General features: G+C 42.0%; 1 protein-coding gene across 4 annotated transcripts in view; it reads right to left on the reverse strand.

Moving 5' to 3' along the window:
• PPP1R12A (protein phosphatase 1 regulatory subunit 12A) overlaps window positions 1-17,494 on the reverse strand; it is a 185,593-nt gene extending 168,099 nt beyond the window's left edge. For all 4 annotated transcript variants that reach the window (XM_088478110.1, XM_088478108.1, XM_088478109.1 and 1 more), the window contains exon 1: window positions 16,964-17,494. In XM_088478110.1, the coding sequence (XP_088334236.1) occupies window positions 16,964-17,200 (237 nt within the window). In that variant the 5' untranslated portion in view covers window positions 17,201-17,494. The remainder of the gene's footprint in view (window positions 1-16,963) is intronic.
• Window positions 17,495-19,606: the final 2,112 nt, after the last annotated feature.

A 19,606-nucleotide genomic window follows, 5' to 3' on the forward strand; every position in this document is an offset into this window, starting at 1 on the left:
CAAAAGTCTTGCACCAGCGGGAAAAACTGCAGTGTGTGAGATTTTTGGTAAATTCGCACCTATTTGAACGTGCCCCATAGTGGTTATGAACACAGTACATTTGTAAATAAAAAAAAAAGTTAATACCAACATGCTGCATCACTGCAGTCAAAAGAGCACAGCTGAAATTCAATCCAGCGTAATTTGCTGCGCTGTGCACATATCGGCCAATTACAGTAGCTCCATCATCACAAGTTATAATGGGGTGTGTGGCAAAACTTGCAAATTAGATGGGCGCAATTTGCTCTTCATTTGGCATGATTCAATTCAACGCGAAATGAATAGCGCAGAGAATGAGCTCCCAGAAATTCAATTCAGCGTGCTATTAAGCCAGACTAAGGTTTTCTTCTCGCACACCTCCTGGGGTGCAAGCAGATATCCGACAAAATTCCTGGTGCGATGCGGTGTTCTGCAGCGGAGCAGCATTGCGCCAGGCAGTTAAGTCGTGACTAAATAAAATGTTTAAGGCGTGAGAACAAGCATTCTCCGACATAACAGCGCGCTGATTTGAATTACGCCAGGAGCTTCTTCCCAGTGCCATTCAATATGCGTTTATTTGAATCGTGGCCATTGCCTGCATCGTGCCCGGCACTCATGCCGGAAGATGCACTTTATCGTAAATAATGCCTGCATATTAGTCGCGATAAACTGCATCTCCCAGCAAAAGTGCTGGGTAAGATGCGGTTACTGAATGTGGTAACGTGACTAGCCCAGAGGGACTAATTAGCGCAGATTTCTGCTTGCACCTCAGGAGGGTGTGAGCACAAAATCCAATGGTTTATTGCCAGGCAATTGAAGAGCTCCAGGCAGTTGACCCAGGAGGCACATCTCCGCAAAGAGAATTGCATTGAATACTGAGCCTTTGTTCTATTTTGGAAGCACTTTTATGTTGGCCCCCTCACCGCCTTGTTCCAACTGTAACCAAATTAGCATTTTAGGTACATCAATTTGAGATTCCATACTCTGGCAGAGATAATCTGTTATAACTCCACCACTTATGTTTTAAACACTTGATTGGATCCACAGGTGGAAATTCAATGCATAACTGAAACCTCCAGTTTAGGGTGGAATTGAATTGTTTCCAGCCCCCATCGCGACCGACGGAGCTATTCAATTGTTGCTCCTGTCGGGCGCGATCAGCTGATAGCGCTCCATTTCAGCTCGCAGCCCAGGAGGGGTGCGGGCTGAAATAGTCAAAGTGTGACCTGTTGGGGCGCCCAAACGGCACTTTTCACGATCTCGCCCAGCACTTTGGTCGGGGTTAGCCGATTTATGCGGCTAAACCCGACCACTTTGGGCGCGATCAGTGCGAAAAGCTGGTACAATTGAATAGCGGCCCGCGGTCTCTCGTCACTTTAGACGGGAGATCTGGGCTGCAAAAACAATTGAATTCCGCCCTTAGACAGCAACAAAAATTATCTACTGCTGGGTGAGCCCTCACAATTAGCAGAGCAATCACCAGTCTACAGGTGACGAGATCCAAATAAATAATTCAATTTTGAACATGAAAGCAATTCAACACAAAACCATAACTTTTGTTTGACTAAAAAAAAGTTAATATATTTTATTTAATAAAACTAATGCCATACATACATCTACTCATTTCTTGCAACCTCCAGTGTGGTCTGTCATCTATTCACCACACCGACATGCAAGTCTACATAAGAAAAACATTTCCCACGCTATTATGCTTTGAAGGGAAAGTGACTTGGTATAAAACATTTTTTTTTTAATAAAGCCATTTTTATTTTTAAGGAACTGTATATTTCATGTTATGTTCTATCATTAGGAGGTGCAAGTAAAAATAGGTGAATTGCATATTTTCATCAGGAATATTTCAAACCGGGTATGGAAATGAATAGCTTTTTGTTTTTACACATATAGATATTGCACAACCTGAAGAGTCAAAGGGGGGGGGGGGGAATTCAAATGTTTTTTTGGGCATCTTAAGTAATGGCCGGCTATCAGAGCATTTCAATTGTTTGTCTGATAGATGCCCATTAGCTGCGGATAACAAAATTTTCTCAGTCTCCTGGGGTGAGAGAAAAAATGTGTGCAAAGTCTGTAGTTTGGGTGCCCAAACCAGGCGTTTAGTCGGGTTTAGCGGTTTCGAGCGTCTAAACCTGGTGCATTTGGGTGTGCTAAACACTAATGGGCATCTATCAGAAAAACAACTGAATTGCTCTGACACCCATTAGTTAAGACATCCAAAAAAATTATTGAATTCCCCTCAAAGGGTGCGATTCAATTGTTTTTTGGGCGTCCAAACGCAATGGGCGCCCAATTCAATTGTTGCTTCCTTTGGGCGCCCATGCTGCATGAGCGTGCACAAAAGCACGGGATTAACCGCATACACCACATAAGGACATAATTATTTTCCTACTACGAGTACTCTGCAGTATTACACTGCCCAGGGCAACAGGATACTACTTTTTCATCATCACCTACCTCCTATTTTTACCAGCATAACAGTAACAGAGGAGGGAATGCTGGAGAGTGGGGCATGCAAGGTACAGCATAGGGCCATATGGGCATCAAGTCACAATCTTCCTGGAAAATTTATATTTCTGCACAAATCAATGCAATACTTCACCTGAAATATGCAGGACAATATATTGGGTGGACAGATTCTATATATGACAGATTTCTTCAAGTGACAGCAGCTTTTCCTGCCTCACCCCAAGAATTAATAAATATTGTTAATACACATGCGCAGCACAATATATAATCATTCTGAAATATATTGTAATCGCTTGTGACAATATATCTTTCTTTTCAATTCAAAAGGAATAAAAAGATTCAGTTACTAGTTAGGGAAATATTAAAATACTTCCCTGGCCACAGACAACATTAAACTTATATGCAGGTTCCTGAGGCACAATAAGGATCAGGCAGAGAGAAAGAGGCCCATTGCAAGTCCACTGCTGGGGGCAAAATCTGCTGCATCAGACAAGGGTCTCCTGCTGCTGTGTGGACTATCAAAAGGAGCGTCAGTCTTACTTTACAAGAGCCAGCTCTTGAGGACTGCAGTAATATGGGAGTTTCATCCCAATTAGTTTATTGGTGTTCTCCGGGCACAGACGACATTCCACTATACTTCCCAGTTCCCATTGGTTAATTACAGATATAATGCAATACTGCAAAAGAAATTAAGAAGCAAACAATTATAGACTGATTACATTGTTAAACGTGGAGCTTAAAATTTATGCTAAAATTCTAGCCAATCATCTAGCCCATATCGACCAAGTGGGCTTTATTCTAGGTCATCAAGCCTAGGACAACATCAGGAGAGCCATAAACTTGATCCATTCTATCAATGTTCAAATACTCCCATCGCTCATTTTGACACTAGATGCCAAGAAAGCTTTTGACCGGATTTCTTGGTCCTTTGCGTTTGGAGTATTCGGTGCAATGGGGTTTGAAAGTAAATTTTTAGATGGCATTTCAACACTATATCAATCTCCAACATCTAAGGCAGGGGTCTTCAAACTTGGCCCTCCAGATGCTGTGGAACTAACCATCCCAGCATGCACTGCACATAGTTTTAGCATGCTGTTATATCAAAAAGGTGGCAGTGCATGCTGGGATGTATAGTTCCACAGCAGCTGGAGGGCCAAGTTTGAAGACCCCTGACCTAAGGTCACAGTTAATTATATTACCGCTTCTTGCAAAGTGGGCATACCTGTCTGATACTTGCCAACAGTATCAGACAGGTATGCCCACTTTCTCGCTCAATATTAACCCTGGTTATGGAGAACCGGCGGCGAGGATTCATACTACTACAGACATCTCTGGGATGACAGTCGATTGCACGGAACATAACATTGCAGTATTCGCAGACTGTCTTAATATACCTAACAAACTAATCGCTATCTTTACAGTCACTCTTTACAGAGGCTGACTTATACTGCAGTCATTTAGGTTATAACATTAATACTGGTAAAACAGAAGTGCTGGATTTCTATATCCCTGGCCCAGATAAGAACACTCTGGCATCCTCCTTCCAGGTAAATTGGCATAAACTCAAGATTAAATACCGGAGCATTTTTCTCACAACAGATCATCCAAGCCTACTATCTCCACAAGTTAACTCTGATCTGAATATTTGGTCTAGCAATTTTATCTCATGGATAGGCCTGGTGAATTCAATAAAGATGAATGTGGCTCCATAGGCTCCGGGGCCCTCAAAAATGTTGCTTCTCATCTGATAGTCTCTCATTCTTTGGCAATTTGGGACACTGCTTTTTGGAAATTCAGACCAGCTCTTGGCCATTCTCCTATCATTCCAATTTTTCACAACCCTGACTTTCCTTCTAACATGACAAGAAATGTGTTCCTCTTATAGCTAAATGATATTACTAGGGATCATCATTTTCACCAGTTTTCTGAAATTCAGACAAGGCAATTCCCTCTAAACAGTTTTTCCTATTTTTACAAACAAGTCAATATCACTCTAAAGTGGATACCTAGTTTCGCACAGACCCCTCACAACCTTTAAAGCTTTGTGCTTGGGACGTTCCTCGACCAGAGGTTGAATGTCTCTATTATATAAATTGCTTAGTGAAGAGACCTCTGAAGTACGGGATTCGCACAAAACTGCCTTGAAAGCTGATCTGGGTGATACTTTTGATAATGAAGACTGGTCTAATATTTGGGTCAATGCAGTCTCTAGCTGCACTATGTGTCCTCCTGACTTAGCCAAATGTTTCTCGATACACCAAATAGTTGTTAGAGAGGAAGCACTTTTCTCTATATATGGTAGTCAAGCCCAAAACTTTCATACCTTTTACCTCTAGATTTTCCTTATTCAGATACTAAAATAAACTATTGCATCTTGTAGCTACTGCTACCACTTGTCAAATAACTGCCTATTAGAAACAAATTCCCCCCCCCATCCCTGCATTCTGCTCTCTCGCATAAGCTAAATATATATTGTGTGGAGTATATGACTAGCATTATCAACCACTCCCCCAAATCAGTCGATAAAATATGGGGTCTTGGCTGGCCTTGCAAAATTCCTCTTCCCCATTTGACATAGGATAGCTAATCTTTAGCCTAATCTACCCTGGAGGCCTATCCTTTGGATCCTTTTTGTCTTTCTTTTTTCTCTCTCTACTTTGCTTTCCCTCTCCTTTTACGGTTCGCCACACCGTTCTCTGTCAAAAACCTAATTTTCTACATTCTATGGAATAGTTTCAATTCGGAGGGAGTTGAAAACCACTGGGAGGGAGCTCCCTGAACTATTCAATTCACTGTGATGTTTACTCTGACAGGAAGCAGTTAAGTCAGAGAATGCCGGTTCTCGCGACTTAACCTGGGTTTTGAGTCGCAAGAAGAACTGGCATTCTCTGGCTAAAGTGCTGGCCGTGAGGTTGTTAGAGATGCGCTAAGACAGAAAACAGCCTCGCGGCCGGGACTTTAGTCTGATTTCTCCTCACACCATCAGGATGGTGCAAAAAGAAATTAGTTGGACTGAACAGCACGCTTAATTAAATAGCTCCAGGAGCTCCCTCCCAGTGCTATTCAATTCTAGCTGAATGAACCGCCATCTGTGTTACACAGATAAAGAGATCAGGATTTTGATTACAGGTCAGATGGTCTGAATCTATCAAATTTGGCAGTGTATGACTTTCTGTACCATGTCTGTTTATTGAACATTGTGATATTCTCAAAAACAAAATTAAGATCACTATAAATAAAACATATCAAAGAACATGTATATTATCAATATAATTTACTTATATAGCACCAGCAATTCCATTGCGCTTTACAATTGGGAACAAACAGTAATAGAACAAGTGGGTAATAACAGGCAGAAAGAGACAGGGTTCGAGAAAAAAGGTTTTTTTTTCCTCCAACCCTGGTTAGGAGAGCATTAAAAACATGGTTGATCAAGATTTCTAATACATAGCAATGTTTCACAGTATTAATATACCTGTGTATCAATAAAAAATAATCTTACATATGTGCTACAGATGTGCCCTCATACATCTAGCCTCAATACACCAAGCAGTGCGACTTGCCTGGCATAAATGAGCAGCCAGGATCTGTGCTAATCAGCGTCAGGTGTCTTTTTGGCAAAAAAAAAAAAAAAAAGAATTAAGATGGGTACACAGTGATTGCATAAAATTGGGTTGCATAAAACTGGATTTTTTATGATTTTTTTATTTTTATTTTTTTAAATAAAAAAACATTGAAAAATATTTTAGTTTACTTAAAAAAAAAATTTGGTACTTCCTTATCTTTGCAGGCCCCCTGCTGGAGGCACTGGTTGCGCTACTTACGTATCTTCACTAGTAGCGGAAACATGAGGAAATACCATTCGGCCCTTTGCGGGCTCGCTTCGTTCGCCACAAGGGTATATTCCCTCTCCATTTCCACTTGGATGGTAGGGAATGACGTTGGACACTGGCTGATCTTTACGCTACTTACGTATCTTCACTGACTAGTGAAGATAAGTAAGTAGCGTAACCAGCGCTTCCAGCAGGGGGCCGCAAAGATGAGGAAGTACCAAAAAATTTTAATTAAAAAAATCCTATTTAAATCCTAAAAATCTGATTTAAATCAAATAAATCCGTTTTTAATTTTTTTTTTTTAAATCAGATTTTTATGCAACCTATACACTACAATATTTTTTGAACGATTCGCTTGATTCAGACAGATTGGAACAACAAATCGTTCAAATTGTCTATGCATGCTCCCGCGGCGTCTTCCGTCACATCGTCAGGTCAGCCGTACATGCAGCTCAATCTGAAGATGCAACTAACGACCCCATGCAGCAGGGTTCGACATATCGGGTGGTCGGGCACCGGATCATCTAACATATATTGACCGTCCCATACGTCCGCCAGTTGGCTGGGGGTCGTCTGTGGAATTGCTGGGTACACATCGTTTAATGTGTACCCAGATTAAGTTAAAATGCGATTAGGATACACCAAGAGACTGTGCTAATTAATTTGATATGCAACACTTGTACATCTGTGTGCACCAGAGTCTGTATATGAAGCACAACAATTGGTTGAAAAAAGCTGCAGCCACTACATTGTAGCACTTTGCATAAAGATTCCGAGTTTCAGTCACACACAGATATACAATAGTTGCATATCAAATTATCAGCAGTCTACTGGTGCAGCCTAAGTTTTCGGCAAAAAAGACTCCTGGCACTAGCAGAGTCTCACGGAACCAGGCGCCAAGAGGGGTTTTTAGCGCACCTGCAGCAAAGACGTGCAAGAACAAATCTGTACATATTTGCATTAAGGTCCATCCAGACTTGAGAGGTTCTTGGTGGGCTGTATGATCCAGGAATGGCCTAGGGTCAAAAATGTTGTGAAAGCGAAGAAAGAAAATATGTAAAGTTATCTATGGACTGTATATAGGGAATGTAATTGGGTAGAATGGCTTATGGAGGTTATGTGAATGGTTCTGGGATTTGACCATATTGTTTAAAAAGATTAATTTTCATGGAATGCTTGAAGGTGTGGAGACTAGAGAAAAGTCTTATTGTGGGTGAAGCCCTTAAAGTCCTGTAACCGTGAATGAGAGCAGATGATTTTGAGATTAGTGAAGAAATGTATTTTGGTGTAGTTTGGTTAACAGCCTTAGTTGTAAGTAGAAGTATTTTATATTGAATTCTGTAGAATACAGGTAAGCAATGGAGGAATAATCAGAGCAAAGTAGCAGATGAATGTTTAGCAAGGAACATCAGCCTAACATCTGCATTCAAAATTAAATATAGTGGTAAGAGTGTTTAGGAAAGACCAGTAAGGAGACACTTGCAATAATCAAAGTGGGAGGTCATGAGTGCATGAATTAGTTTTTGCAGTGTCTTGTTTCAGATATGATTGTATTCTGGATATTTTTTTTTTTTTTAGATGCAATATAATTTGGAAACAGATTTAGTATGTGGAACAAAGGACAGTTCACAGTAAAAAAATAACACAGGCAACAAGCATGTGGGGTAGGGCTGATTGTCGAGTTATCAACAGTGATAGAGATGATATGCTGGTAAATCCTATGGGTTAGTGTAATTATTATTCTGTTTTGGAAATGTTCAGTTTAAGAAGGCGAGATGACATCCAAGATGAAATGGCAGAAAGATTCAGAAACTGATAAGTTTGTCAAGAGATGTGGTATAGATTGAAAAAAGCAGGGGACTTAAGACTGAGCCTTGTGGTACTCAAACCGATAGAGATGGCAAAGAGGAGGTGGAGTCAGAGAAACAAACACTGGAAGAGCTATTAGTACAGTAGGATGAGAACCAGGATAGGGATGTGTCTAAAGACGTAGGGCTTGTAGAGTATGTATGAGAAGATGGTATGCAACAGTGCCAAATGCAGCAGAGAGATCTAGAAGACTAAGTAGTGAGTAATGTCCTTTAGACTTAGCAGTGATTATGGGGCGATTCAATTAAGCGCAATTCTGAAGAGTCCTGGGAAGAAGTTCAATTGACCACGCTGTTAAGTCCGCCTACAGAATTTCTGCTCGCATCCTCCTAAGGTGCAAGCAGAAAGCCCGCTTAAGTGCTAGTTGCAAGGCTGTTTTCTGGCTTAGTGCAGCACTAACAGCAGGCACATTAGTCAGAGAATGCCAGTTACCATGACTAAACACCCAGCTTAAGCCACGGTAATCGGTATTCTCCGACTTAAGTGGCTCTGTTCGGACTTAACACCACAGTCAATAGACTAGTTCTGGGAACTTCTTCCCGGGGCTATTCAGCATCGCGCCGAATTGAATCACCCCCTTAGTCAATGCAGTCTCTGTGAATGTTAGGAACGAAAGCCTGACTGAAGTGGGTTCAGGAGGAGTGTGTAGGAAAGTCTCAAGTAGCTTGGAAGGGCAGGGGAACCGAGAGATGGAACGGAAAATTTGAGAGTGTGTTAGGATAAGAATTTTGTCTGTTTTAGAATAGTTCGGTAATCACCGCCTGCTTGAATACTGAAGGAAAGTTAGCAGTAGAGAGAGATTACGGATTTTAGACAAGGTTGGGATGAGCACAGGAAACAACGCTCTACTGATTTTGATGGTATAGGATCAAGGGGAGAGGTAGTAGATTAGAAGGATGAGAAGAGTGTAGATACTTCATCTTCTGTTGTGGGATCAAATGAAGAGGAAGGAATTGAGCAGATCAGTGGCTAAAAAAAAAAAAAAAAAAAAAAAAAAAAAAAAAAAAAAAAGAGGATACAATTTCATTTCGGATTTTATCAATCTTGTAATTGAAATCGGAAGCAATGAGATTTACACCACCAACGTTCTACTTTACATGAGAGATTTTGTAGGTGACTTGGTACATTGGAATGCCACGGTTGACATCTAAGTAAACGTGGAGTGTGATGGGTAGCTGGAGCCATTTCATCGAGGGCTATTTCTAGAGTTGGGTTAAGGTACAGCAGTCTTAGAAGAAATGAATGTAGAAATTGGTGAGAGTAGCTATTGCACAGAGGTGGACAGTTGTTGCAAATTAATAGAGTTAATATTTTAGAGGAGAGGAGTTACAGAAATCTTGGAAGACTTCAGTGACCATGAGCTTGAAGTAATGGGAGGAGTCTTTGCAGTTACGAATGTGATCTGAGAGCGGGAATGGTGTTAGTGAATTCAGAAACTGAGCATAGTCTGTTGAATAGAAGATATATGCAGTAGCCATACTGATTAGTAGAAAAGTGTCCACAGAGAGGTGGTTAGAGAGTAGTTTGGAGACACATCAGAGGTGCTATCAAGAATATTAAAATGTAATGCTTAGAAATGTATATTTTAACACTTCAGCCATTCATATGGGGATCATTCCATGTCAGTTCAACCAGATGTGTCCACCACACATGTCAAATTTTTATGACATTTTTTAAGTTGAGAGGATGTCAAAAATAACTTTCTGCCAAATACCTTAACTGTCTGACAATTAGTTTCCGAAATATTGATTTTTCAATTAAACTATTTACTAATCTCAACGTATTTATTCCAGTTTATTTGAAGTATCACAGGTGTTCATTAAGGAATCCCCACAAAATTTGGACCCTTAATGTAACTTTTCTTCCCGAATCCAAACCAAATTATTTTATCTACCTTATGTTTTGCGTACGGCAAAAATGCAAGCTTTTGGAACAGAATTAAAAATGCTAGGTTAAATCAACATTGGATATCCCAATTTTTTTTAGGTGCTTAACAAAGGTACACTATATACAGATATATATATATATATATATATATATATATATATATATACACATACACACACACACACACACACAGAAGCAGGCATTCCAAAACAATGACAACTTAGGGTGTCCGGATAGGAAAAATATATACTTTTTTTAAATATATATATACACACATATACACACACATACATATATACACACACACACATTACATATATATTATTCACAAACTTACTTAAACATATACACACACTGGTTTTCCACACACCATGTGGCGAGAGACGGCCAGCACAACTGAAACACTCCAAAGGTGAGCAGTGTACTGTATTTTTGTTCACATTTTGAGTATGTCTCAGCACAGACGCAACAAATAGCCACTTATACAGCATACCAGAGATGCTAGGCTGCTGAAACAACTGGAATAGTCTATGGGAAAACTGTGGTCGGTCGCATCGGAGGCCTTTTTACACAGATTGAGTCTCAGTCGCACACAGATGTACAAATGTCGCTCATTAAATTGATCAGTGCAAGCTAGCAATGTTGTTGTTGCTCCCACTTGTTTAAATTATGCAAATAAGAAGCACATCTTGAGCGGGAAAGATAATCAGTGTGGCCAAATGGCACGGGACTGGCGCACCAACAGGGGCAATTTGGCACGACTGAAGCAACAGTAAGAAAGAACACATCTGTATATATAAAATGTCCACTGTTCTGCTAGCTGGGGAAGTGGGTTGCACTAATGGTCATGAAAATAGAATAGTCACGGTGACAATAAGAGATACCATCAAACAGTCTTGGGGCACTCTGCTATTGTAGATCGCCACCCCCCCCCCCACCCCGTATCCATTTTGTTCTCTGCAGACGTTGCATGTCAAGGTTAGGCATTGATGAGACATTCTGGTAGTGAGTCAATCAGCGACACTGATTCACTGCCAGACTGATATACGAAGTACAGCGGAGCTTATAGTCTAGGCTTGGCACCAAACATGACTAGAGCTAGCTCTGCTGTTCTACAAAGATGGTCTTGCATCGTGAGCGTTACGTCACAAGCAGGAAAGGTGGTAATTTCTGTCTGAAATTGCTAACAGGAGAAACCTGTTTCAACTTTACCTCCATGGGCTGGATTCAATTCAACGCAAATTGAATAGCACCAGGAAGGAGCTCCCGGAGCTATTCAATTCAGCATGCTGTTTTGTTGGAGAATGCCAATTCTTAAGCCCCTCGCGCATATAACATGGTGTTTAGTCACGAGAACCGGCATTCTCTGACTAAACTGCCCGAACGCGATGCTGTTTCTGCGGTGCTAAGGGTAAAAAACAGCATCGCGCCTGTAGTTTTGTCAGATTTCTGCTCACACCCCAGGAGGGATGCAAGAAGAAATCCTTATGGCCGGATTCAAAGCATCTCCCCATATTCAATTCAAGGACGATTTTGCCTAAGGGGAACTGAATGCATTTTAATAGCCAAAAAAGTATCTCCATTGAATAGGTGAAAAAAAAGTGGAAAATCTTTATTTTGGAGTGGAAACGTGGGGAAATGACTCAGTACCCTTGGGACAGCCCCCCAAAGGACAAATCTGGCAAAAAAATTACCTCAGAACACCCCAAAAAATACATGTCATTTTTGGGGCGAAAAAGTAAAAAGTGGGCGGACAAGTAAAAAAACCTAGCAAAATAGGGTTCTTGGGGTGCTGTAAGGAGGGGTCAAGTGTTTTGGGGATTGCAGGTGCATGTATGAGGGTGGTTTTTCACGGCTATTAAAAGTTCACTTTAGAGACACAAAACTATGCCAGCACTCATTTTCAAGTACCCCAAATTTGACAGCAGTATTTATTTTAACCAAAAAATACTGTTTTCTATCACTCTTCAGCACTTTTACAAATAAGCAGATAGAAAGCTTTTAACAGAAATTAATGACACAATACATTTATTATGGCTAATAGTACACATATGTACTGATTTCCTGTGTCAGTGCATCTTATTTTGGGGTACAGACTGATTCCACCAGTGTTATCAGTACTTTCCGCCTGTTCCGCTTTCTGTTTGCGCCTGTTTTGGAATTGAATTAGGCGAGAAGCGGTGATGCAAACAGAAAGAATTCGCCTCTGAAAGAGGCGAAAAGTCGGACAGGTGGAACACTGCCGACTTTTCACCTGTAATTGAATATGAGCCATAGTCGGGCTTAACAGCGCACTGAATTGAATAGCTCTGGGAGCTTCTTCCCAGCACTATTCAATTTGCGTTGAATTGAATCGAGCCCCATGTGTGGGCGGAGTTCTTTCTAATACTTGTTTGTATGTTAGAGCTCTTAAGCTTTCCATCAACTAGGCGATTAAACCTAGCGATTGAGCGATAACGACCGTCGTTATTGTTCAATCGCTTGGAAATAGTCTGCAAATCATGCAGTAAAATGCCCTAAACGACCAGCGATGCGCAATCCCGCCGGTCGTTTGCGTCGTCCTGTTTTGCACGTCAATTAGACGTTATTGGCTAACGTTATCGTTCATGCATCGGTGCACGTTTTGAAAGACGGAACGAACAACATCTATTTAAATAAATATTTCAGCCCACTTTTGCTTTGAAAATCGTTGGTCTATGGTCGTTTTGTGCAATCGTTCATGCACATGAACGATAACGATCATCAGGAATTGATGAGCGATTTGTGAAGATCTTTCAGGGACAAGTCTGCTAGTGGATGGGCAGCATTAAGCTCCTTTAGTCCTAATGAACAAAATTCGCTATCTACATAAATTATTATAAATCTCTATTATTGTACGATGAGCAGACATTTCGGTAAACTATTGAGTTTGCATATTGTTTCTTACTTTCCGAACTAATTAATGGGTTGCCAATATAGCAATTCAATTTTTTTGGGTGCCCATTAACATTTATCGCGTTTCAGACCGGGTTTAACCACGTAAAATGGTTAATCCCAAGTCCTGGTTAATGTGCCCAAACACCACCCAAACTACGGACTTACAGAACATTTCTGCTCGCCACCTCAAGAGGGTGCGAGCAGAAATGTGTGTTCCACGCCTGAATGGAACAATTGAATTGCTCCGACGGGTACCCATAAGTCACAGCCATGGCCGATATCAATTGAATTCCCCTCAAAGAATTTATTGCAAATACAATGTAGACAAGTGCACAGTGAAAAAAAAAATGCATTTCTATTACACTTCAGGAAGTGCTTCATGCAAAAACAGATTTCAGGGCCACAGAATTAAATGCCTTAACTATAATTTAGATATGTATCTAAGCAACTAGCACCAAAGACCTCCAAATTATATTTAATTTGAAATCAGATATCAAGCAATACAACAATGAACTGCCAGAACTATTGACAACAATTCAGGATATCATCCCACTCAATACAGTATTATACATTAATATACGCAAACCCTTGTTTTTCAACACGTAGGATGTACTCTTCTGCGTCAAAGTAAAACATGAATGAAGGAGTAATGTACTGTAAATGAATTCCTAGATAAAATTATTTATATATAATACAGTATAGAGAGGAATATGGGCAGCTAAATAATGAAAGGAAGCAATAGCCAATACAATAAAACGTAAATTCCCAATTTTTATATTTGAATTCTCAAAATTAATTTTCAATCTGCCAGCTTTTTTTCTCTTGTAGATGGTACAGCAATCATGAAAGTAAACCTGCCAGTAAAAAAATGCAGAAGTCTACATTTAAGGAAATTAAAGTAGTGTTGAAACCAATTAAACCAAATTGCAGAGTACAGAAGCTAAACATTTGCTGTCTACGCCACTAACAAAGCAATGACTTAGATATTTAAGATGCATAGAATTTCAATTCTAAATAAAAACTTCAAAAACAAAATAAGTGGACTGTACTATAGAATTCTATATGGACTACATATTTTGTACACCATTAGATCGCAGATAAATTCTTGTTCATAAAGATCTGCACTGCATCATAAGTCCGGCTCACGCTTGTGCTGGCCACTTCATGCATTCTCACATTGCTAACCTGCCCTTATTTGGCCAACACAGAGATTCCAATCAGCCAGTTACAAACATACACAAGGCATTCAATTGAGGCAACCTGACTGCCCACATTTCTTTTATTCTTTGCCCTAAACATAGGTGACTAGAAAGCTAACTTTCTACTCCCTACAACTCATGTACAGATAAAACTGCTGGTTATAGGTCTGAAAACTTGTAAATATGAATTCCTTTACAATCAATTTGATCTGTCTAAATGAATAAGTAAATGGATAACGTTTATCTTCCTTGGCAGGTATGCATACTGACCTCTACATGCCCAAATATGTACTGATAAGGACACCAAATAGAAGTTTTATGACCATGTTTAAGTTGCATTAAAACTGTATTTTGTCAAAGAAAATGTAAAGGCCAGTAGTTTTGCTATATTATGAAACTAAATGCATTAGATTCGATATAAAAGCGCAGGGCAAAAAAAAGCAAACACTTATGCAGCATATAAACTACACGAGTGTGTATGCAGCGATATCGTACTTGGCGGGCCAAGCAGGGGGTGCCGGCATTGGCAAATGTATACACACTTGCCGATACTGACCAGTGACAGCGGAGGGTGAGTGGGGCCATGCTGCATTCAGCAGCATGGCATCGCTCACGATAACCCCAGATTGGGCTGCATGTGCAGCCGACTGGGGTTATCGTATACAACCAGCGGGAGCGCACATCGCTGGTCGTTTTTAGCATAAACACAATTTATCATTCAAAATATTGGCTAATGTGTACAGACCTTTAGAGTAGGAATATATATATATATATATATATATATATTTATTATATAATATATATATATATATATATATATATATATAAATTCCAGTTAAGCAGACGACTACTGAAAACCTGCAGCATTCCCTTGTCGGTTGTCAATGACACTTTAAAGTTCAAATACACAGATACATTAGCCTCTAGCAGCATATATCTTCATATCTTGCTCATATCTTCCTCATACCTTCAATGTTTCATAAATGTTTTGCACAACAGTATGTTGCAAGGTATCATGTAATCGTTTCCGATTGCATAGAACTACATATGTCTACATTTAGAGAACAGTATAAAATTTTTAAATAAATTAAATACTGAAGCTGGCCACACAACTAAAGTTTATCATCACTTCAACTAGCCGATTACTTTCAGTAACGAAAATCTGGTAATAAATTAAAGCTATTGACAATTGCCCATTTGCTCCCAAATGCCAGAAAACAGATGAAAATGGAAGTGCATACAAGTTGGTAAAATCAAACAGATTTAACTAACTTGTCTGAATAACCGTCTTCCTGCGTTTGGGAGCAAATGGTCAACTTTACAGTGCCAGATTTTCATTCCAATCAACCACCTAGGCTGGTTGGAATGATAATCTTTACATGTGTGGCCAGCTTTAGATCTAAAACATTTGGTTTACAAAAAAAACAAACAGCAAAGGTATGTAGCAACTAAATTGTGAGTGATTGTTTTCACGAATAATTATTTGTAAACAAACTGCATCTCTATGACGACACTTTGGGCTCGATTCAATTGAACGCGAATAGCGCTGGGGTGGAGCTCCCGGAGCTATTCAATGCAGCGTGGGTAGGTCGGAGAATGCCCATTCTCCCGCTCTTCGCGCCTTAAACAGGGTGTTTAGTCATGAGAACAGGCATTCTCCAACTAAGCTTCCCGGCGCAATGCTGTTTCCGTGGTGCTAAGGGCAGAAAACAGCATTGCGCCTGTACTTTTGTCAGATTTCTGCTGTCACCCCTGGAGGGGTTCAAGAAGAAATTCTTAACAGCCCGCTGAATTGAATAGCTCCAAAAACGCTATTTAATTTGCGTTCAATTGAATTGAGCCCTTTAGAATGGATTCAATTACCTGCAAAGTAGGTGTGATGCAGGCAATGTGTCGTTAGGATGGTGTAAAAATGTTGGTAACAGCTGCCAACAGTGTGCAAATTACCTTGTACACCTATACACTATATTAATTAATCTTATTTTACAGGTACCATCTCTGTACCTCACGCTGGAAAGTTAATACATGTAACTGAATTGACACTTTAAAAGCAGAGTTTGCAGATTAAGGGGCTGATTTAATTCAGCGCGATGTGCCGCAGGGCAAAGCAGTGATGCCCGGCTGTTCACATATCGGCCAAATACGGTAGAGCCAACACTGCAAGTTTGCCCTCGCACCTATACGGGGTTAGAGGAAAACCACTGATGCCAGCAGGCATAATGTACTGTTCCAGAAAGGTACATTACATCTAATTGAATTCCCCCTATGGGGCTTATTCAGTTTTTTAAGATGTGTCATTGTGATGGGCAACTGTACACATCACTTATATTTCTGTGAGCGCAATATAGCGCTAAAGGGGTATAATGTAGAATGGACGGTGTTAGGTTGGTAATGTGCCACAGTTCTGAGCACTCCAACACTACGCCAGCAGCACATCACCTACAGCGAATGGGCCACTTTGATTAGGTGAGAACAGTCAGCACAGCTCTATGGTGCATCTGAGAATGATGCATTAGCTCTCATCAAAAGTCCTATGCAGTGTCAGGGGGCACAGACCGGGCAACACAACACGGCAGGACCACCATGGGGCCTACCCACAGGCCAGGTGCCCGCTCCATCCACAGCTGGAGCCTGGTTAACCCTTCCTGTGCAGAAGGTGTCTGCAGTGACACAACGCTGTCTATCACCGGACAAGCCTGTCACTGGAGCTGCTGGGTGACAGCACTGGGGCGGGGGGGGGTACAGGGCCGGGACGGGTACCTGGTGCAGGGCAGTGAGTCCATCCACATTAGCGTAGTTGATGTCAGCCCCCCGGTCCAGCAGCTTTAGCACCTCCTCGCTGTCCCCGCTGGAGCAGGCGGCCAGGAACACGGCCCCATCGTCAAACTTCACCTTGGTCTTCTTCCGCTTGATGATATGCGGCTCCTGGTCCGTCTCCGAGCCGATCCAGCGCTTCAGCTGCTCGTTCCGCTTCTGTTTGGCGTCCGCCATCTTCATTCCCTCCCCCCTCCCAGCCCCGGGTCCTTCCCTCTCTGCCCGCTGCTCTCCTTCCCTCTACACGAGTGCTCGCTCAGGAGGACCCCGAGGCCGCTCCGTGCCGCAGCCTCTCCGCTCCGTCCGACTCCGGGGCCCGGCACACCCAGCTCCCGTCTTACTGACACACAGACGTCCGCAGGCCCCGACCGGCTGCGCACACACAACGCGCGCCCGCGACGCTCATCTGCATGTTCTCGCGAGAGCGCGGGCGTCGGCAGCGGGATATACAGTATAGACAGCAGCGCTGCTTGTGGGAGCCGCTCACCACTGTCACCACCGCCACCGCCGCCGCCTATATTGGGGGAGGAGCCGAGGCCGCACGGGAGGAGGGCTGCTATTGGCTGTCGGGGCTCTGACGCAATCTCTCTCCCTTGTTTGGAGGAGGATGAGTTGTTACTTGTAGTAAGAGGCTAAGCTGTGCTGTGCCCCGGGCAGCCCGCCAGCTGATCCAGAGATACGGGCAGTGCTGGTTGACGTCTCCCGGCTCACATATAGATATTCTCCTGCTGCAGTACTGCGGTGCCCTCACTTCCCTTCCCCTCTACTCATGTACAACACGGAGAAAGGGGTATCGGGCGCAGTGTGAGAGCAGTCTTCCCCAAACCTTCATGAGCTTGTTTCGTATGGGTGGGCTCTCATGCACAAATATTATACAAACAATGGACAATGTAAGTATGTATGCATAGATAAATATACACACGCATTTTTATATATATATAGATATGTGTGTGTAATATAGCTATACCATTCTTGGGTGTGCTGTTGTGCTCTGATGTACACATGCCTTGGTTTGCGTTCATCCACCAAAGGCGTGCGTACATCAGAGCACGACCACACACCCAAGTAATACTTGCCAACTCTCCCTGAGGGATGTAGTCAATTCACCGACAGCCAGGATGCTGGCCCCCGCACTCCTGACTGGGGATTAAAGATAGGCGTCAAAATCCCGGCGTCTATCTTTAGCCTGACGCCAAAATCCCGACAGACTGTATCCCAAACAATAGTAAACGGAGACAAGTTAGGTGATAGCTGCTGCTAGGTGGGTTAGGTTTAGGCACCACTCTCAGGGTTACGCTACGAGGAGGGGGATGAGGGGCATGGTTTCCCCCCCTCCCCCCCTGGGAGGGTTAGGGTGCGGAAAGGGGGGGGTTAGGTTAGGCACCACTAAGGGAGGGTTAATATACTTACGACCCCCTGTTGGGATTCTCAGCTTTCGGCATGCCGCTTTCGGGATATGAACCCCCTGATATAGCAGCAATCTCCCTGAAGAATCTGGCAATCTCCCTGATTGCTCTTTAGTCCCATTATGAAGCTGTTATATATAAATTAAAACAGATATATACATTCAAATAGGATCATTAGTATTTGTGTGGTTACCCACAGCTGTGCGAGCGGCCTGGCGGTGGTCGCGATTATTGTGCTCTGAGGCCGCATTTTAAAAGTCCACTTGTCCCGTTGCCTATTATTGAGGTTCCCTTCGAAAGAATAGCTATGGACGTGGTTGGACCATTAATGAAGTCTGCCCGGGGCCATCAATATATTCTAGTGATAATGGATTACGCTACCCGGTACCCAGAAGCGATACCATTGCGCAATGTGTCAACAAACACCATTGCTAGGGAATTAGTCCATGTCTTTAGCAGGTTGGGAATGCCTAAGGAAATCCTGACTGACCAAGGTATCCCATTTATGTCAAAAATCATGAAAGAGTTGTGCCGCCTGTTTAAAATTGATCAATTAAGAACCTCTGTGTTCCCATCCCCAATGGGTTAGTGGAGAGGTTTGATGAAACTTTAAAGCACATGCTAAGAAAAGTAGTGGACAAAGATGGTAGAGATTGAGATTACTTGCTACCTTATTTGCTGTTGGCCATAAGAGAGGTTCCCCAATCCTCCACAGAGTTTTCCCCTTTTGATTTGTTGTACGGGAGACATCCAAGGGGGTTACTGGACATTGCCAAAGAGACATGGGAGGGGCAGTCCAGTCCGTATAAAACAGTTATTGAGCAGTTTTCCCAAATGCAAGAAAGAATTGCTGCTGTGGTGCCGATAGTAAGAGAGCACTTGGTACAGGCACAGCAGAGGGTGTACAACCTCAATGCTCGCTTACGCAACTTTACTCCTGGGGACAGAGTGTTGGTATTGGTTCCCACAGTAGAAAGTAAACTTTTAGCTAAGTGGCAAGGACCCTTTGAAATTCTAGAAAAAGTGGGAGAAGTTAATTACAAAGTTTACCAGCCTGGGGAAAGAAAGCCAGAACAGATATACCATGTAAATCTTATAAAACCCTGGAAGAATAGAAAAGCTCTGTCAACCGTCCGAGCCCCTCCGGTAAACCAAGGGCCCTTGGTTCCCGAAGTGACAGTAG

Source organism: Taudactylus pleione, unplaced genomic scaffold (genome assembly GCF_031769625.1).
Source record: "Taudactylus pleione unplaced genomic scaffold, aTauple2 ptg000207l, whole genome shotgun sequence".
NCBI classification, from domain to species: Eukaryota; Metazoa; Chordata; class Amphibia; order Anura; family Myobatrachidae; genus Taudactylus; species Taudactylus pleione.